General features: G+C 41.1%; 1 protein-coding gene across 1 annotated transcript; it reads right to left on the reverse strand.

The window, feature by feature from the left end:
- Positions 1 to 2,429: 2,429 nt before the first annotated feature.
- tspan17 (tetraspanin 17) lies at positions 2,430 to 19,196 on the reverse strand. Its single transcript, XM_034121195.1, has 8 exons — positions 18,615 to 19,196; positions 10,733 to 10,783; positions 8,159 to 8,305; positions 7,221 to 7,391; positions 6,595 to 6,720; positions 5,947 to 5,994; positions 4,262 to 4,378; positions 2,430 to 4,014 (listed from the first exon to the last, which is right to left on the reverse strand). The coding sequence occupies exons 1-8, from the start codon at positions 18,699 to 18,701 to the stop codon at positions 3,949 to 3,951; spliced, it is 813 nt and encodes a 270-aa protein (XP_033977086.1). The 5' UTR covers positions 18,702 to 19,196; the 3' UTR covers positions 2,430 to 3,948.
- Positions 19,197 to 21,975: the final 2,779 nt, after the last annotated feature.

Genomic DNA, 21,975 nt, shown 5'->3' on the forward strand with positions numbered 1-21,975 from the left:
AACCGTCCGCATCGAGCTACTGAAGAGAAAATATTGTTAAACCGGTCGTTTCTAATCATTTAAATGCTTTGTGATTGCATATAAGGTCTGCACACACGCCTTCACACATAGGAAATTGAATGCTCATCTGCTTTCATGCTCACGAAAACAAATTAAAAAAATGTAAAAAAAACATAAATCTAAAACATCGCAGGAGACAACCTTTATTTCACATTGCTGAGCTTCACTTGTCTTGTGCATTGCGCTGCATAAGGAGAACTTGTAACGGAGCGTGGAGCAGGAGTCCAGGCTGATACAGACTTAGACATTCATATGCATAAGGCTCCTCCTTGGGAATGATTTAACTGCCCACAGGGAAAGCAGAGAAATTAACAGGGTGTTTCATAATGCAAGGCCATTATGATAAAGGACAAAGCCTAATTAGCATTGTTTTCTCCCTCCCCCTGTCCCCTACATTAAAGGAATACAAAACCAGAATTACCCAAAGCTGTTAAAACAAACATACACCAGAAAGTCACCTTTGTTGAGTCTGCATATGAAAGCCACGCTGCTAGAACGGCTTATTATGGCATTATTGTCCTTATTACCAAGGTGACTGTCTGATTATTGGCATATCCATCCTGACACGGCAGTGGCTGCTGAGAGAGAGAGCCGGAGTGCTTTTTGTTTAAGAGCTGCAGCAGAACTGACACCCGTGGCCTCCATCTGCATTCAGCCAGATCCTCGGCATCACTCAAAAAGGCAGCAGGCCACCATTTTATCATGTACAACAGAATATTCTCACAGAGGGTGTTTTTTTTATTCATGAAAGGGGCATTTGAGACCCTGAGAAAGCACTTCCAATCAAGGGTGATTTAGGAAAAAATATTTCAAAGCTTTTTGAATTAACTAATGACACATTATTAGTTTCAAGCCACTTCTCAAAAGGATTAAGCTAGAAAGGTGTGGAGGGAAAATAAACACTGTTTTCATCCTGATCTGCTCGACTCCAGTGGGACAGATTGATTTACAACGCTTCGTGAAATCAAAGAGGCCCACACACATTTTTTGAATCAGAAAGAAATCCCGGCACATCAGGCGAACGTGGCAACTTTGGGTGGGAATTTCACATGTTTCTACATCAGATCTGACGGGGAAAAATAATGTGTGTTCTCTCAGATTGCTGGAGGCTCTTACTCACTGAATTACACCTAAAGCGCTGAAATAAATGAGGCTCTCCAACGAAAAGCCACCCATTTTAACAGAGAAGTCATTAATTCAGTTCAGAACAGATGCAGTGTGCTACTCTGGATCTATGCTATGGTTGTTGTTTTGACTTGAGAGGCTGTTTTTGTTTTTTTCCAAAGGAGCCCTGCGTGTAAAAATACATCAAAATGACAGGCGAAGTCGGATCAGATAAAGTTTTGAAGAGGGAGCGTGTGGGCGAAAGCAACATGCCTCATGTAAGCAAAGCAGGTGATCAGAAGGTGCCACTATTCTACGAAGCAGAGTTGGTGTGCTGTTCAAAGAATATTAACGTGACTCATATTTCACCTTGCATGCATCACGATTCATCATGTTTCTTTTGGCAGCCAGTCTGTATATGCAGCTGTGTGTGGTCCAGTGTAACCCACCCAAATCATGCCTGTGCTACGTGACTGAATGATGCTGCTGCAGTCGGAAACAACTGTTAAATGTAGAAAGAAATGTACAAAAATCAAGTCATATCAGAAACTACATTCTGCGAGGATCATGGACGAAGATGAAAAGCTGTGAGGGCAACTTAAAGGTGGGGTAGGTAATTCACTTCAGAAACACTTTTTGTTATATTCCATGGAATGCTCTTAACATCCCGATAGCAATGAATACATTAAATGCTTTGACAATAAATACATACAAAAATGTCATCTGTGGAAGCCGTGGCGCTGTAAAAAGCACAACCAATCATTTTAGCCGGCCCGGCTAAAATAACTGGATGGCCTACCTGCCTGTCAGCCTTCCATCTCGTGCACAAACTTATCTGGTGCCCTCATTGGTCATGTGCGCGTTCGTGTGTGTTGGAGGAGGAGCTCTGTAAGGAAGTCTGAAGGAAGGGGCAGATTTCTTTCGGCTGCGTACTTTCAAATTCTAGCGCACTCGAGCTGGTTTCTCCATTCTTACCTACCCTACCTTTAATAATCTGATTTTTCTTATAATGAACAAAGGGCAACACAAGCTGAGAACCAAAGTGTTAACTTCAATAATGCCTCAGCCTGGAAATAATGGCAAAATATTCAATGCCATCATGTGAAGATTCTTGTTAGCATGGTTATTGTACTACATATCAATTATCTAGGCAAGGTTAAAGCAGCATTCACGTTATATTGAGGCTGTAGCTAATATAAAAAGCTCACAGCATGGTTTTACTATTCTATTTAAAAACTAGTCCAAACAAAAGACACAACATTGAATTAAAGATAAAATCGGTTCTGTAACTTTTTTAATATTTGTTTGACTTTTCATTTCAACTGGCACTTCCCACATAAAAGGGACAATAAATTCACATTTGGGCTATCTAGAAATGCTACTTGTTATTATGGCATTCCTAATATAATCACAATATGTAGCCAGACAAAATCATATGCATTTAGCTTGTCGCCGTATGATTTTTTTTTGGTCTCCAAAAGCTTTTTTGCAGTTGACTGATGGTTCAGAGGTAAAGCAGGTGCCTGGTGAAGTCAAATAATGAACCCAGAAAAGAAATTAGTCTATGAAAAGATAGAATATAAAGGATTAATAAAAGGACATCTTTAAAATAGACAAATATTCTTATTTCATAATGCAGAGGACAAAATATAAGACATATGCGGTTTAGTAAGTCAAGTAAAAAAAGGCCCCAAACCAGCAATCCCATGTGCCTGAGGGATGCTCAGAGATAACAATCTCCACTATCTGTAAACCCTTTCCCTGTATAGCATAGTTCCACCATCATAACCACACCAGGCCATTTCATGTAATACAATACAACATCCTTCAGTAAATCTACAGATAATACAATCACTGCAGGGCAAACAGGGTGACTTTCGAGGAACTGTCAGTGTTCTGCATTAAGTTAGTCTTCTCAATTCAACAGACATGGATGGAAACAAATAAATATGCTTTCTTACCAGTGGCAGAAAGCACATGTTTTCGGCCCTGAGGTATTGTGGGGGTGGTGCAGAAATTCCATTTAAGAGAATAGGAAAGAGACAAATATATCACTGGAAATTAATGGCACTTTTTTTTACATTTTGAGTTAGAATTTAAGTCTCCTGAAAACATTTAAAGTTGCAGACTTGACCGGCCAGTGTTCAGAGTTTTTTCAGTGGTCATAAAAGGTCACGATGGAGAGAAAAAATGACACGCAGGGGAATCCGTGTGTTTGTTTTGACGGTCGGCCAGTCGCCCATGATTCCCCAGAGCAGGAAGTGGTGACAAGCACGTTTAAAACAGGCTGTTTGTAGAATGAGGTGTTCAGCCCCTCACTGAGGCTCGGTGACATAAAATGGAGACCTATTGTCCCTTTTGCTATGTTTTTGTTTGCTTTATCCATGGCTTCCAAACTCCCAGTTGAAAAGGGGTCCGTGTGCAACTGCGCCCCATAAATACACTTGTCCAAAGAACAAAATGAGAAGAAACATAAAAAAAAGTAAGAATCTAACTATGAAGTAGGCAGGACAGTCTTCTGTATATTTGGGTTAAAATCCCAGCAGAGTGGTAAACAAAGTGTTGACTGTTTGGTTTGTGTGGGATGTTCCTCACCCCATTCAAGTGTCTCTGATAAACAGGGAGTAAACTCTTTGTGTCTGCACGTTTAGTGTGAGAGTGCGTGGGTGCTGCTTAGCTCAAAGGCAAAGTAGACAGAGTTGAAGGTTCTCGGCGTCCTCATTGTGTGCGGTGTTGACCTGGCTGGGGGGTGAGGGGCGGACCTCCCTCACTTCCCCTCTCATGTCACCAGTTGGCTTTGACAGCTTTCACATCGCTCACCAGGTTTTGAGCAAGGCAGATACCAAAGATCTGAAGAGGAAAACACACAGGAGTCACGACATTAGATCAAATTTGATCAGAATACAGGATGTTGTTTAGAAAGAAAAAATAATGCTGTATTGCAGTGGTTTGCTTAATAGTACCTGCCGTCAGCACTAGATGGCAGTCACAATACAAAATCACACCCAAACATTTTAGTTTTCGGAACATACTTTATTTTAAATGCAGTAGGTTCCCTTTTTTCAATAAAAAATACAATCAAACATGGACTTCTTACCTGTAAAAGTGCAACACCAACAAAGATTCCAGCTACAATAATCAGGTTGTCCTGAAGCCACTTCTCAAACTGTCCCACACAGCCCTTGGTATAGATATATTTCTGCCGGTCCAGCTCCTTTAAAAAACAGAACAAACAGATAACAAGTAAATTCATAGTAGGAGTAAATCAATTGTTTCCTAAAATCACATTAACAATGATCAGCTCTTAGAGAGGACACTGGCTGTTTTCATGGTTTAAAAAACCAACTCTGAACTATGACTCATGATGGACAAAGCAAACAGACACATAGCATTTTGCCCACTGTCTCTTTCCCCGCTGAGGACGGCATGAGGAGAGATAGATAGTCACTCTGAGATTAGAACATGTCAGTGTGTTCACATCATGGAGAATATCAAGGCCGTGTATTCAGCTTCTGGGAGTGCCCCTGTGAGGACTGAGCAAACAGGCAGAAGCTGCTTCCTGTTACCGGACAGATGTCTGCTTGTGTTTTCACATGTTGATATAAGTCTTCTATCCAGAGATGGGACATAAAAAGGTGTTATTTAGAGCCGCAAAGACTCTAAACTGGGGGGTAAGAATGGGTGTGAACAGGACTCTATACAATACTCTCTTTGTTACTCTCCAACACAAGTCAACCCGGCAAACCCTTTGTCCTCCTGCAAAACCTGAAAGCTATCTTTCAACCAATGGGAGGCAAAGGGAGCCCTTTGGCAGCCAATAAAAAAAAGCAGGAAACATGATGTTATTCTGGCTGTGAACTTCCTCTGAAGCTATTTCAGCCCTCTGCTTTTTTCCCCTGTCCTCCCCATGTCTCCTGCTCTTCCTCAGCCTGCTCTCCACACAACAGGCAGCACAGGAACTTGCTGCACATCACTGATAGTTCCAGCAAAATGTCAAAGGCCAGGGCGTTAGCAGAAGAGCATGCAGAGAAAATGAATTCATACCAACTCAGTGGCAGGTGGTTCACTGTATTGCAGTGCGCCTAGCAACAGCAATCTCCCTGACTGCAGTGCAGTGAGTTGTAACCACCACACCCACACACAGAGGAAAAGGGAACGGACTGGCATAACCCACTGAGTCGCCAATTACAGAGTGTAGTAAGGCTGCTCTCAAGGCTATAACTGGAGCCTAATTATCCCCGTTAGAAGAACAATCTGTTATTAAGGCAAGAAGCACGAAGGGGAGCCTGTGTGTGACTTAACCCTGTACACACACTCTGTCTGCTCTGTTGGCCAACTACTTCTGGGTTTACTTTTTCTATGTGTGCATTAAGAACAATGAAAAAACATCTTTTAATCAATAAACGGGAGGTCTAAATGTTGAGAAATCTTATTTGTATTTGTTCCACTGAATGTTATCACATTCTTTACAATACAAATGAAGCGGATTACCACTCCACCCTCCACGGATGCTCAGACCATTTCAATCAAACAGGATTGCAGCTTGTCAATCAACTCGCCCTCAGGAGTAATTCCATTCAGCAGCTTCGAGTCATTTTAAGCAGAAATCACACACTGCCTGCCAATCATACCCCACTCTGACAGTTCTGTGAATGCAAAGGTTTAGGTGCTATCATTTCATTAACATGTTTAAATATACTATCAATATTCATTTTGAAAGCTGGGTCCAGATAAGACTGGAAGAGTTGTAACTAGAATATAATGGTAAGAGAGTGTACAAACCAATTTAAGCCGAACATCGTAACCACACTGCGTGTTGATGACATCCTCCTGTAAGAACACAAGAAAAATGTAAACGTCATCTTTATTTCAACTACTGGTCACACTAGTGTTATTAATGCTCATTTTAAGTCTGAGGGACAAAAGCAGAATTACATTAAGAACTACCTTCCTTTAAGCCCGTGTCACACTGTCCCGAAATTGACACCAGATGGACACACGATAAAGGAAATGTTCAAATTCGGCTCTGATCGTAACAACATCGGGCCATTCGTAAAGTCTACGATCATATTTTCGTATGTGGTTCGGGTGCCATCCTGTGGCCTTCTGGAGGCATCGTACTTGCTTCGGCTGTTGCTTGGCTGTTGACCAAGTTCGGGGCCATCTTCGTACGAAATTCACAATTCCATATTCGTGTGTCCATCTGGTGTCGATTTCGGGACAGTGTGACGCGGGCTTTAAAGAACAACTCTACGTTATTGATACACCAAGGGTAAACGATGGCTTGAAATCAAATGGCTGCAGGACTTGCTACATATTGGACTTGTTATTTGTCTGAAAGGCCCCAAAATAATTATGTCATTTTAGAAAGCAGCAAAAAATGGCCATTTTTGCAGGATTAATCCTGCACTTTATGGCGGGATGACTCACTGCAGGGTCTTTGACACAGCAGGAGAAGGGGACTCCACAGCGCTCCCTGCTGGGGTTCGGCTCTGTGCAGTTGAAGTAGATGTTCAGGTTCCAGTCGTCGGGCCCGTGAGCTCCACAGCAGGACCACTGAGACGGCAGAAATAACAGGCAGAGATTAAGCGGCTACCTCCGGTTAACGGACAGGTATATTTTCTCTGATCTTGAAACAGCTCTTTATATCTGGGCTCAAGTCAGCCTGGGTGGGTAGCCAGCTTACTGAGGCGGGAAGCAACAACAGATAGTGAGACACAAATGGAGGGACAACAGCCGATCTAATCGCCTTAACTGTGCGTCATAACAGAGCCCAGTGATTACACATGGGAGTCTATTATCTAAACTGTCTTGTTCATATAATTGAATAATCATTTGAGAGGAATACAGTCACATTAATCATGAGATTTGCTGAACATTTGTAGTGTCTGTCTCCTCCCTGCTCACTACTGAGCTGATTCAAGATAAGCTTAGAAACTTGTATGAAACATCATTTCTAAAGAAGGGAGTGGATTTTTCCAGCTGAGCTGTTAAAAAGACATTTTGATGTGGAAATTCTGTTACAAATCTTTTTCAGTCAGTAGGTGTGTACTCACATATTCCTGGGCAAAGTCAATAAGATTCTGCAAGTCGATGTCATCACGGTAGGCCTTTACATTGTTGTTGATGAAAAAGTTGAGCTGGTCTTTGATCCAGTCTTTAAAGACGAAGGCAAGGATCCCCGCAGTCAGCTCCAAGAAGAAGATCAAACCCAGGAACACAGAAAACTGACACACACAATTGAAACACACAAGCAGAAAACAATAAATCTGTCACTTCAATCAGGGACTCTGTGCGCCCCACAGAGAGATCCTGTTTTCTTAAAGATCAAAACATTAAATCACATTATTTCTAGCATTTCCTGTAAAATAATTAAAAGGACAACAGGTCTGATGAAAAGTCCCTGTCAGGGTCTGGTTCTAGCAACAAATACCGCAGTCCCAGAAGTGCCGTTATATCATCCCTTTACAGTAAATGTAGCAGGAGACGGGGCTAATGATAAATGCACAAAAGCCACATTAGCTCTTCTCTCAGACGCCTGACTTACTGCTGCTAATGGACATCGGCTGGAGTTAATAGCTACTCTTGCAGCCAGCAACAAGGCAAGTTTGTCTCCGTCAGTCACATGCGGTTATCAATACAGCTGAACACAAACAAGCCTCCCAAAATGGTACCATCATGGCTTTGGGCTTTAGAATAATTATTCTTTGTTTCACAGATCAGAAGCAATGATGATGAAAAACATTACGTGACACCATGAAAATGTCTTGGTGGATTATATAGCATGGATCATTAATTTCGAATGAAACAGGACTTGGTTGCGTGAAGAGATAACACATATTTGTGACATGCAACCACCCATAGCATTTGGCTCGGGTGAGTCAAAGTGACACCTGCTGCAGAGACAGCCTCGGCTCTGGTGTGAACTGCAGACTAAGGGGGTGTGAAGAGCTTGAGTTGGTGTCTATGCTCAGAAAGTCGGGAGCTGGCTTACGAATTTAAGCAGGGTGGTGTTCTCTCGGAGCGCTCCGATGCAGCCAGCAAAGCCCAGGACGAACATGACCCCTCCTATGACGATGAAGAGCCACACCGGGTCGAAGCCCCCGAGGTCTGTGATGGATGACAGATTGGCCAGCACGCCCTGAGGCAAAAGATAAAAGGATAAAAAGATAGGTTAGAACTCTGACAATAATACTTCCGAAATCAAACCTTACTATCTCTTTTACAAGTTCCAAACTGAAGTCATAACCTGACAAACCACAGTTAACCTTGGAGAAGAGATTGTGATATCAAGTAGTGAGAATGTAATGACACAACCACGAGGCAAACTGGTGTTGCACTGTTCAGAGATGCAGGAGCCGCGCGGAAAAATCTAATAAAAGGCAATACTGTTATTTGATTAGAACGGTATCTACAAAGTGTGTTGCTTTCTAAACACAATAACAGCTTTCCAATGTAATCAACACACAACACAATTTCCCTCTCTGGCAGACCTATGGGAAAAATAACTTTTATCAGGAGAGACACAGTCCACAGCCGTCAGCAAACATTCACTAACAGACATCGGTCCTTCCTCTCTGCATATCCTGCTGCACAGCCCCCAGGCCACAGTGTTTCCGACATGTTTTCCTGTCAGTTTTTAGTCTGCATCATCCCTCGCATTGACACATTTCACAAACAGACGCCAAAGAGCGGGTTCATGGTACGCTGAGTCAATGTTCCAGGGTAGCACATTAGAAGGAGGTGCAAAAAATGCTTGTTCATACATAACTTGTGTTCTGGTTCATGCATGATCTCTCACCACCTCTTCATAGATCTCTTTCCCATCTTGAAGGATATGTATATGTGGGCCTCTGCAGGCGCCTGCTCTCTACTCTGATATCCTGTTTGCTTGTCACATACAGTGCACATGTCAAACACTTGAAGCTAAAGCCCAAGAAGCTGAAATCTCATTCTGCTTAAAGTAAGCTCCACTGCACTGAGCCAAGGGACAGCGATATGACAGAGGCATAACTGGGTTCCTGTGTTTTTGTGGCACTCGTGCAGAATTGAGTGCCTTCATTTTAATTAAAGCATGAAGCCCAGAAACAATGTCGTCTGGCGGAACGCAGCAGGCTAGAAACTAATCGTCTTAGGCGGTGTTTACACGAGAACGAAACGGGTTGTATCTACTTTTCTCTCGCGTATTGCCCGTTCGTTCACACGAGGCCGTAACGGAACCACGGAAACAGACCCCGCAAATGATAACGGGTCCCAAGGTGGATAGATCTGCAAACGGAACGCTCTGGGGGGCCAAACGGCTCAGTGTGTACGTCCTATACGATCATTTCCTGATAACGATGAAGCCATAGCCCCACCTCTGCTGCTCACTGCTGTAGCTACTGTCAGTAGCTACTGTTAGTAGCTACTGCTACTGCTACTGCTACTGACCATGCTACAGATGTTAGTGCAAAATCTACAGCTCCTCAACCACAACCATCAGCAGCAAGTGGACATGGAGAATTACATGAACTACATGCTGCTAAATCTACCACATAAACAGAAGGGCAACCATGGCAACCATGCTCGGGGGTCTTCTTCGCTGCTTTTGGTGTATTTCGTGGCAGAAGTACAGCGCCACTTACAGGCCCGGCATATGTACTACAGCGTTTCCAGTGGTCTTGTGTGAACGGACACGTTAAATGAGCCGAATGCGTGTGAACGGAAGACTTTTTTGATAATGAATTCGGTCCGTTTGCGTTTGCGCTCCCGTGTAAATGTGGTCTTAGTCACTGAGACCCAAACTCACCACCACTGTGCCTTTCCAGTACCCGCTATTCATCATTGGGCCTAATCCCTTTAAATTATTCCCGCTCTTCCACCAAGGTACTCCGATGCAGGCCTATTTGTACCTAATAGGTTCACGACCAGACGTTTCTAATCGGTACACGCTTCCACGCTGGTGCAGCATTTACTGAACAGACCGGTACAATTTCTAGCTAATTAATGAACAAATTGACTGTTAACTCAATTGGAGGGAGTTTTAAATGTGGTCATGATCCACTGCACATGAGAGGTTAATGGTAGCACCTGGCTTTTGTAGTTGGTATACTGAAGAAATAAACAGGAAAAATGTTCAATGCAAATGTAGGGCATTTGTTTTTTGCCTGGAAAAGAGATTGTAATCTTGGTGAATATAAATCAAAGGAGTTTGGAAATGTGAACTAATGCGTCCTTATTTGTAACTATGCTTATCACTAGATTCTGGTTAACTACCGACAATTGGAAAAACGTATTGGCCCAACAAAATGTTAACAGTCAGACGCAGCAACATAATTTATTGCCTGAGACAACCCTGACTTGTTTACCAGGACTTCTTCCCGGTAAAATGCCTTTTAGTGCTACAAAGCATTACAGGAACATTGCCCTTATTTTCCACGCCACTTCTCTCTTAAGCCCTATTTCTATCTAAACGTTCGTGCAAATGTTACTTCCAGCTTATTTCTGCCGGAATATGGAGAAGAATTTGAGCTATGCTGTTGAGGCAATCATGTATTTCAACAGTGTGTGTTTGTGTGTTTGAACTCACCTTCTCCGCCCATGCCCACAGGCCAACAGCCAAGAATGTGGCTCCTAGTAACTGTAAAACAAAGCACACAGAAGAGACTTCACTGTAGGGTGGAACGCAATAGCTAAGTAATGAAGAAAATCAAAATTTGACACTAAATAAGGATCAGGTTAGATCAAGTTAATGAAATTAATAAAAAATGTCTTTCTTGACAAATGAACAGAATCAGGACTGTAGGTGTGGTTTGATCACAGTGATGTCTCCAAGGCAACAAACTCAAACAAACCAACAACTTTCTGTTGTTAAACTCAACTGCGAATGATCCACAGTTATCCATAACATCACCTTTTTCCAATAGCCTCACCCACATCACATCAAGTGATAAGAGCACAGACAAATCTCTCAGTGACAATAACTAGTATTTTGTAAAACGAGCAGATAATAGTGCGTTCAATTGAAACAAATGGCTTTTAGAGCCTTGAAGCAAAACGGACAGCTGAGTAGATTCCTTAACGAGCCGTGGAAAGGGTAAATCACTAACTCTGCAGGTTATTGCAGGTTAGAGTCATTGCACTGCTCCGCTTAATAGGCTGGAGGATCTGATATCCTGAGAGTTAAGGGAAATCCCTTCGGCATTAGCCTCCTGTCCCAGTGAAGGATGAATGTAGGGCTCACAGTTTAAAAGATGCCAAAAAGAAAGAGATCTTCAAAAAGCACTGGGGTTGTGGCTTGAGATAGCCAACTTACTACTTTTTGAAAGAAAAAGAACAGTACAAGGATTATAGGAATATGTACAGAATCGTTCATAGCCCTATTTCAGGGGTCGGCAACAGGCGGACCGCGGACCTAGATGGACCCGGACCAGTGTTTCCCCTACCATTGTCTTGGAGGGGCGCTGCGCCCCTCGCCGTCCCTGAAATTCAAGGTGTTTTAAAAAAAAAAAAAATTATAATTTTTTATTTTTAATACTTTAAAAAAAAAAAATGTATATAAATATAGCACCAAATTTTAACTAATCTATATCTACTGTCACTTTTCACATTGAACATGTGCTCTTTTATTAAATAAACTAAACGCTTTCATTTTAAGTTGTGAGTTTAGTGTTTTTGACCCTAAGAAACACTGATGCATTAATCAATAACAATAATCCACAGCTCCTCTCTATGCTCGAGAGGTTTTTAAAAAAAAATATCCCAATGCCTGCCACCCCCCGTATATAATACACCAAAAGCAGTGAATAAGACCTCCCGGGCATGGTTGCCATGGTTGCCTGGTTTCCCTTCCATTTATTCTCCGCGGTGGATTTAGCAACATGTAGTTCATGTAGTTCTCCATGTCCACTTGTTGCTGATGGCTGTGGTAGAGGAGCTGTAGATTTGACGCGGGGTGAGCAGCAGAGGTGGGGAGAGGCTGGGCTCTGGCTGTTTCGGCGGCCTCTGTTTCTCTTTTTCTCCCTCCCCAAGGCGAGCGTGTGCTTCTGCTGTAAAAGGCAGGTGCACCGCACCCACTGCCACTAACTCTGAGCCTGGCTCCTGAGCAGGACATTCTCCCCGGTAGTCCACCAGCAGAAGAAAAACACTCTCCGCCTCTTCCAAGGGAAGAGGGAACTGTGCAGGGGGGTCTGCCGGAGGTTCCTGCTGGGTGCACTGTCCTGCGAGATACCGGGACTTGGCTCGAAACACTTGGAACACTGTTGTTGTTGTTGTTGTTGGCGAAACACATCAATGACGCGGGTGACGTGCAGGAGAGGTGGGGAGAGGCAGGGCTATGGCGTATAGGGCGTTCACACGGAGCCGCTTGGCCCCCCCAAGAGCGTTCCGTCCGCAGAACTACCCACCTTGGGACCCGTTATCGTTTGAGGGCTCCGTTTCCGCGGTTCCGTTACGGCCTCGTGTGAACGAACCGTCCATACGATAGAGAACTGTAGCGGATACAACCCGTTCCGTCTCCGTGTAAACGTGGCCTTAGGCTCATAAAATGTGTATTATACCATTCCTAGAACTATTGTTTCTGCTCCAAAAAGTCAACATTTACTGGAAACAGATGAATGTCATCATTTCCAAAAATCACAAGATCTTTTATAATGCAGTTTATTTGCTGCGTGAAGAAAACGGTATAATCTCCCAGTTGCCACAGAAAAAAGGACCAACTGATGAGTTAAAGTCCTAAAAGAAAAGTGACCTGAAAAATATAAACTCTTCATTTAATCTGATCAACTATTTTTTTCATCTCTTTAAGAGTGACGGCATCATAAAATATGACGACAGACATTCATAGCTTGAAAACCTAAAGGTCAAAGGAATTCCATTTTGTACATACTCACTAATCAGACAGCAATTCAGTAAAAATCACCCATTTCTTGGTAGTGGGGCTTTACACATATAACGTTAGTCAAATTAACTGCTTAGCTCCCGCAAAATTGACATTCCTAAGAGATTTGTGATGGTAATTAACTTAACTAAGGAACACCGTAATGGCAAAGTCTGAAATATAACAGCTCCATTGAAATTGGATTAAATCATATTGTTGGGAAGCTGATTAAATCGGGAAGCAAGTAAACTCATGGCAATCCATCAGCACACTTAACAAGACTTGCCGCAGGGCATTCACATACTGTGGGGTTTTAGTAAAGGGTGTGGTGGATTCAACTGGAAAGAGACACGCAGGAAGAGTGTAAGATCCTGGAGATCAGGTAGAAGAGATTAGACAGACAGTCAGTGGGAGTATTAAACCAATTAGCGTCCGACTCTAAGTAATCCACCTAGATTAAAAACTGAGACAGAGAAAACAACTCTTACCTTACAGCATGGAAGCTACTGTTACACAAAGGTATCTAAAGTTTAATGATATGGAATCGTTCTTTAGATAATATAGGTAATTTAGTGAAAATTCAAAGTGGGATATTATTTACATATGCTATGAAGATTAGCTTCTAGAACACTGTGATTTACATTCAAAACAACAGTTAAATAATTCCCCCATTATATGAAAATATAAGGCAGCACAAGCACCTCATTTTCAAATGAAAACTAAATAGTTATCAGCCAACATGACTGTTAAGGGAAGTGCATAAACATTATCATTCCCTACATCGGATATAAATGCTAAAATAAGGAACTGTAGCACTCCCACAAAAAATGTTGCATCAATGTTGCTTATTTCAGCATTCAAAAGGGGAAGACAACTTTGACTGAGGGAAGTTAAGTTCAGTTCACAGTAAATATATATAATTGCGTATGTTGTAAAGGGAGGAGCTTTTCTAGTAAATGCCTGCCAACCATTTAATGGTTCTTCCTGTATTATTTGCACTACTTTGTCCTCAACAGTACACCAGGAAGAGTTGATGAAACACGGTTGGGTGATATCTGGCACACATAAGGATTTAATTTCCTTCTTAAACAAGTTTAAATTATACCACTGCTTCACTTAGGAGACATTTAAAATGTTTATAATTAACCAGAAATCCTTAGGAACAGATTGCACATGACTGGGATTATTATTATAATTTGGTGCTGCCTTCAAATGCTTCAAAAAGTGTCCATCCAATTTGGAACGACATTTTTGGTGATACCAGAGCTGCTACATGTTGAAGAAAAACAGCACTGAAATACTGTGATTTGACATACAGTGTACCATGCAATAGTCCATTTAATTTATATTGTAAGTAATATTTATATTCAATAGCATTATAATGCATGTCATGTTGCATTTCCCCCATTTCCCAGATTAATTGAGGTGTTCTTGAAGGCAGCTTTAAGTGAGACAGCTATGAAGGTGTCCAAACCTAAGGCCCTGTCATTTTGGATTTCCATTTCTTCAACTATGTCTCAATTTCTTTCCTAACTAGTTATTTGAGCTCGATTGTCTTTATTTATAAAATGGATAATCATTGAGTCTCCTTTTGGATAGGTAAGCCAGTTGAGACGTACTTAAAATTAAACTAAAATGTAGCCAATTTAAGCAGGAAATCCAACTGTTACCTCAAAGTATCTCTAGGCAGTGTCTGTCACTATATAAGCCTCACACATTATTTTTCAGCAAATTTTTGTACCCGTATTATGTTCCTATTTTAAAGACCTATCTGCAGAAAAACATCCCTCATGGGAAAATAAGGTTTGGACTGAAGTGAAATTGACTGAATGAGTACATTGGAACTGAACATGCCTTTGTGCAGTGCTCGCTGTGTTTTCTTTTATCTAACTTTTCCCACAGGCCGAGCAGCCAGAGTCATATTCAGGTCAGTTGGTGGCATTGAAGCACACTATCTGCGAAAACTGTCAATGCTTCCCTAAGAGTACAATAACCTACTGATAATCAGTGCTTTTTAGCCAGAAGAAGATAAAAAACAAAGGATTTAAAATATAGATGCTAAATATAGAGATCCACATGAATCCCCTTTTATCCATTAAGCAATAAAACCAAGAATAGCACAGAAAAACAGTTTTGTTCTTGCTTTGTTTATTCGTAAACAAGGTGTTTGAAAGTTTCTTTTATCACAACGGCTCGAATGAGATACTTTTTTTCTTTCTTCTGTACAATGTTTGAACATTTAATCTAATCTATGTGCTTATATCCCTTAGCAAATACACAAAGTCTGGAACTAGATGTCCCTGTATGCGCTTTGTTTGTTAAAATCAGACTTTTCAAGTTTATTTTGAATTGTTATCAAGTACCGCTGCAATGTGTGTGTCCCAGTGCGAGGGTTTCCTCTCCGTGTGGAAATAGAGATTATCACCACTTGACAAGATGCTCCCTGAGCCAGCTGATCCCATTAACCTCAACTAACTAGCAGACACACCAAGCTCCACGCTGCCTGGACACACACAAATACACAGGGTATAGACTTACTCAAGTGTGACTGCCCTTTCGCTGACTCTCTAAAAAGCTGAATATCTAATGCGGCTGGCCGTGTGAACGCAGCCATTCTTAATTATATGATATCAGCGTCACTGCCAGCGCAGTGGATTAAATGAGAAGCTCTTCTGATTTCACAGGAAGAAATCACTTTCAGACATTATGAATTAAAACTTCACAACACTTGACACTGAAAAATCAATTGACATGTGCCTGATTAATTACAACAGCATTTAAATAAAACAGGTTTCAGAGCCAAATTATATCTAAGTGGAATAGACTGTTCCTGTTCAAAGCTTTTAACTCGTATCGGGATCCAGATATTGTGTTGACCTAAATTAGATATAAAACATTTGACATGGAGTATGACATCAGAAATAAAAATGAATCAGAAAAGAAAAAACCCTTGTGAGTGAAGTTTGCCTTCCTGTCCACATCTGATTTTATCTGTGGAAAATGGCAAATATTACAAAACAGAAAAAATCAGACATAAGACTAGAGGAGAGGAACAATTTTGTTTTGTGAGGCCTTTTCTTTGATACACAGTTAAACCCATGTTTAATAGGTTAAGCAGGCTGAACACTATAGTGCAACTATTACTTGTATTATTGACTAACCTGTTGATTAAAGTCTCTGTCTTATTTGAATTTCCCAGAGCCCAAGATGACATATTACACGTTTTTGTTTTGTCTGATAATCAGTCTAAAAAGCACAATTTATATTCCGATAACCCCTTTTTTTACTGGAGAAGCTGCAATCAGCAATCATTTCCAATTTTTTCCAATTATTTTGTCAATTGACTAATTGCTTAGATAACAAATTATTCCTGTCCTACTATGCGCACAGACAAAAGCATGCAATACAAGGCTTTCTTCCAATGCACTGATACATGCTGCATATGCAACATGTGAAAACATTAACTGTTGTTTACTTCATTATGTGCATTGAGCGCCGTGTCCTGAAATGGCTGCGTTCTCACTTTTACAGCTGTCCACCTGAATGTAGCCCATTCTGCATTTATCCCCTAATGTGGACAGTCACACTTATAATAACACACAGCCTGCCTTCAACCAACTCAGCCAGTTGGTAACAAGCCCTTAATTACAGCAAATAGAGCTTCTAAACAGTTCTGCGGCTCAGGCAGAAAATATGATTAATTAAGGGGATGTTTGTGAGGATTGTGTCTTTTGTGAGGACGTGAGAAGGTATGTTGTTGGGTGAAAATGTCTGGCTGTCAACAGCGAGCATGAGCGATGGAAGAATCCAAACTAGGTTTTACCACTCTATTTTGTTCACAAAATGTAAGGTCTCACAAGCATTCTGTCTCAATTTAGACAGCATTTTCAAGCCTGACAAGATCACTATAGGAAAGACAAATGGCTTGATTTGGAGAGAATAAACCCCATCTCTCTCTATTTCGGCAATGCACTAGCTTGTCTGTCGAATCGTGTTTAGCAGCGCACAGACAAGGGGAGAACATCTTCTAGCGATTATTAACGGAAACAGCTAGCGAGCTGGAACTTGTTGCAGCTCAGACATAGGACTGTTGGCTTGGCCTGAGTGTCAATACAGTCTGCAACAGAACACAATATGAGTCAGACAATACTATGGCCCTATGACTCAATATTTCCTGGAAGATTGAATTACAGAGCACTTTTCATTTGTGAGGCCAATTGTAAAATGATTATGTGCATGCTCCAGTCTGAGGTATGTTTGTCAGTTCATATCAGTTTCAGAAGAAAAAGACAGAGATAAAGTAGCAGTTTGTGAAACTCCTACATCTTGAAGGGGAGTGTTGAGCAACGAAGAGGTGGTGACGAAGGAGGAAAAGGAAGATATCCAGTTGCATGTGGATCCCATGTGCCTGTTGAGTCCGTCAGAACAAGCATATGGAAGGGAGAAAACACAGAATCACACCCTGTCCTCCCCCCCAAGTCTTTGTTATCACCAGCCCTCTTTGTGCGTTTGTGGGTGTGTGAGTGAGAGAAACAATGCTATCCCACAGAGCCCGGGCACTATAGTAATGGAGGGAGTGAAAAGGGGTGCTTGAAAAGAGGAGGGCTGGATGGTATTCAGGCCTGTGTGGCTTTTTCCTCCAGCTCCAACAATGTGTGGGAAGACCCTGTGGGTCACAGAGACACGCCATTCCTTCACCCATAGACATTATTATACACCAGCCCCACAGACGCAATGCAGACGGGCAAGGAGGGTGGGGTGAAAGAGACTGAACAGAAGAACTTTTCAGACTTAGAAGGGATACATATGGAGAGAGGGCATTGTGAAGGAGATGTGCCACTGATCTAACAATACAGACTCATGTAATTTCTCAAACTCAAACACAATGGTACCATCTTTACAGCCAAGTCAGAGCTGGGAGAGAAACTAACATTAGTCCAGCTTTTGTTTAAGTTTGTTTGTATCTCCACCAGCCACCAACGCTTACAGACAACCAAATCATTAATAGTGGTCCCTTTACTATAGTAGAAACTATAGTTAGCCAATGAAATGTTAATATATTTACATCGGTGATTTAGCCACAATATTAGTATATGAGTTTTGTGAAGGGTAAAAGATGCAGCTGACCAAAAAGTGAGAAAAAAAAGTACAATAAATGGACGTCTGCTAAAAAAGTTGACAAAAATAACATTTTAAAAGGTCATGTCCATAATGCTCTTAAGACCTCTCGCACATATAACTACTATCCTACACTAGTAAGTAATTAGTGACTTCCTGTAGGACAGTAAAGTAAACAAGCTAATCTGTTATACGTATACAATGAGTTACTATACAAAGCTTAACAACAACACAAAACCAGCACAACAACAACACATGGCATGAGCAAGAACTAATTTAATACTTTTCTAGTAACTTAAAAGATCGTGAAACTAAAACTTAAGGATTAATCTAAATCCAAGTTGGCTAACTCTAAAGGTGCTAACGTAAAGCTAACTTACCCAAATACTTAATGAGACTTTAAGTTAGCAGCATTAGCGTTATGTTTGCTTGTGGCACCGACAGGAAAAACGATTTAAAAAGTGTATTTACTTACCCAGAATAAAATGTTGAATCCAAATAAGAAGTATTTCACGCAGCAGCTGACTTCTGCCCCTTTATAATGATTGTGTTTTCTATTCATTCTTCCAAGTATGGTGGCTAACTGGCAAGCTAACTAGATGACGTGAACTACTATGGCTGGTACTTTAAAAGCTTAACCAAAGCTTCAGTTCTTGAACTACTGAAGCCAAGGTTAGCTGGCTCCATCAGCTACAGTACACGACGCCGAGTTTACTCGCCGGACAGCGATAAGTAAATCAAACATAGGAGGCTAATTATCTTTTCCTCGCTTTAGCAATTAGCTTGCTAGCCCAGCTAGCTCGCAACTTATATGGTTAGCATTAGCAGCTAACAACAACAAATGCAGGGACACTTTAAGGCACAGGCATTCATCTGCAGTTCAGTCGATATTCAAGTTGCCTGGCGTTACTTTCGTAGCGTAAATCACACCGGGAAATGGAGATAAAGCTGCTGGCCTTTCAGCTAAACGCCTCCTCGATTATCTCTGTTGCCGCATCGTCCCTTGAAATCTTCATCCTTGTTGTTTTGTGCAGTAAAACAAGCCCCTGCTGTCAAACGAGGAAACCACTGCACTGGCGTTCGCCCTTTTCACCTCAAGAGCGGCCTCTACTGTCTCAATACAGGTTTTCACTTTACTGGGTGAACAGCATAGGCAGCTATACCAGCAATAATTGTATACGCCGAAATCGAGCAAACCAAAGAAAACAGCTATGATATTTTAGGTTAATAGCGGCAGGGATTGCAAAGGTTAGCTTTTGTTGAAAAATGTATGTTCAGCAGTTTTGAATACATGGTTTACAGACCACGTTGTTAAATGCCCCATCCCAATAGTTATATTTAAGAATATGTAGCCTTTTCCTCTTTGTATGGTAAAGAAAAGAGAGTTTTGGAAGATAAACTAACTTAACTTTCACATAAGTGTATTGCCAATACATATATTCCACAGCCCGTCCAATAATGGAATGCATTAAGGGGTTAAAGGACAAGATGAAATATAAAACTGGTTTAAATGTTGCTGTAGGGTTAATGTGAATATGAGCCCCCAAACCTATACAGCTGATGACATGCCATCTTATTTGCAGTTCTCTTGACAGTTCTCTTCACTTTTTGAGCTAAATTAAATCTGTGATATTTAACACAGAGATCTCACCTTTTTATCCCTCAACAAAGCTGTGCCAGAATCGACAAGTTATATTCATCATGACATTTCAATTGAATAAGTGAGCATCCAGGTTACTAGAAATGTGTACACTGCTCACCATATTGTGACTGAAAGTAAAAAGATGATGCAAATATGACTAATGTGGACACTGACAGTAGCAGAGTTCAGAACTTACAGATATGTGGGCTTGTCAGGAAAAGCAGATGTTAACTAGAAAATGCATTTCCTGCTGAAAATGCGTGTGAATGCTGTAAACTGTACATTTGTTGCTGAATTTAGCTGAAAATGAATGGTCTCTGTAGCTGCTTTTAGCTACAAAAACCAAGTAAGTGTGTTGTTGAACTTAGCGGAGAAATGCAGAAAAGTGAAATTATTTGAATCAAAATGGTTACAGCTCAAATGCATTGCAATGACAATAACTTGAAAGTGAAATGTTAAACTGGAAGAGTAGGAAAAATAGTGAAGAAGCTTAATATTTAAAAGAAAAGGTTTAAAAAAGGTATAAACAACTAAATGTATAGCCTCAATGTCCTGAAATAGCTGAATAATGTAATAGTTGAATGGTTTCTGTAGCTGAAAGTAGGCTGAAGGAGTTAGATATTAAATGTAAGTAGTAGTGAATGAATGTGTATTAAGAAGAGAAAATAAAGTAAAAAAGCTTGGAAAAGCAGCAGAATATTTTAACTGCAAACTATTGAACTAACTTGATGGTGAATGATCTGTCGCCATGGCAACGGTATTTGATGACACCCCATAATACGCTTAGATATGTTGATGGCTGCATCGTTACCAAACCTGTGAAGTTTTGGGTTGTTTGGAGCATTTTCACTGAAGTTATGAGAAAACCGTGTTTCATGGCGAGCATTGTGTTGCCATGGCAACGGCATTTGAAGAAATCTAAAAACTGTCACGTAGATGTCTTCACGGCTGGACTGTTAGCACACATGTGAAGTTTTAGCACTTGTTGACAATTTTCATAGGAGTTATAGCAATATCGTGTTTTATTGCAGGCCATGGCAACAGCTTTTGAGGAAAACTCACTAATGGCACATAGACATGTTGAGGGCTGGACCATTAACTGTCATCTGAAGTCTGGTGGTGTTTTGACCATTTTCCTATCAGTTACGACAACATCGTGTTTTTTTGGCGAGGGATGCGTTTCCATGGAAACAGCCTATGGTGAGATCTCAGATTTGGTCTAGAGCTGTTGAGGCGTGGACCGGTGATATACAAGTGAAGATTGGGGGACGATCGGACCGTGTCCATTGGAGTTACAGCGACATCGTGTTTTATGGTGAGGGATGCGTTGCCATAGTAACACTACATTACGTAACATCAGATTTGATGTAGAGCTGTTCAGGGCCACAGTGTTAACCATCATATGATGTTTGGTGGCGTTCTGAGCATGTCAGTTGTAGTTATGACATCATCGTGTTCCATCACACAGGTGTTTATGTTTGAGCTAACGACGTTATGAAACACCTGCGCTTGAGCCCAGAGATCGAAGGTTTCCATGGTGATGTGCAGTAATCAGTGAGGAGAGCCTTTCCATTGTTCTGAATGAGAGATAAACCTCTTACATGTGAACGTTTTGTTGAAGAACCGTAACAGATATCGGTGAAATTTCAATGCGTGAAGCATCTTAAGGACCCTGAGCATCTGAAGTGTGCTTTTTGTGTACTTTCAGGTCAATAATGTGGCGTTTTTTGCAGATTAACTAAAGGTGTGCGGCTGCTGCTGTGAGGAAAGACCAGCCTGAATGTACAATGGGCTTTAATGGAGACATGTTGAAAGTTTTTGTCACTTCATGCCCTCAAGAGGCATTTTGTTTAATTATTTTGCTTAATTAATTTTTATTTTGGGGATGTTTTCCTACGTTTCTCATGAAAAATTATGTCTCAGGAGTGTAGGGTTTGGGAATTATGGCAGGTTTAAAAAGAAATATGAAGGCGAATTTCAAGCTCTCCTCCACTCTACCTGTGACATCACGCACTCACACGCAATACACACTAATGTTAAAATCTGAAGAAGGCCTCTTTACCAAGGTCTGAACAATGTTTAATATCTCTAAAAGTAGGAATCTGATTTAAAAGTTGTTTAATATGAATAATGTCAGAAAGATGTGTAACATTGTAAAGTTGGAATGAGGTTTCTGAGTGAAATTATGAAGGAA

Source organism: Trematomus bernacchii, unplaced genomic scaffold (genome assembly GCF_902827165.1).
Source record: "Trematomus bernacchii unplaced genomic scaffold, fTreBer1.1, whole genome shotgun sequence".
Lineage (NCBI taxonomy): Eukaryota > Metazoa > Chordata > Actinopteri > Perciformes > Nototheniidae > Trematomus > Trematomus bernacchii.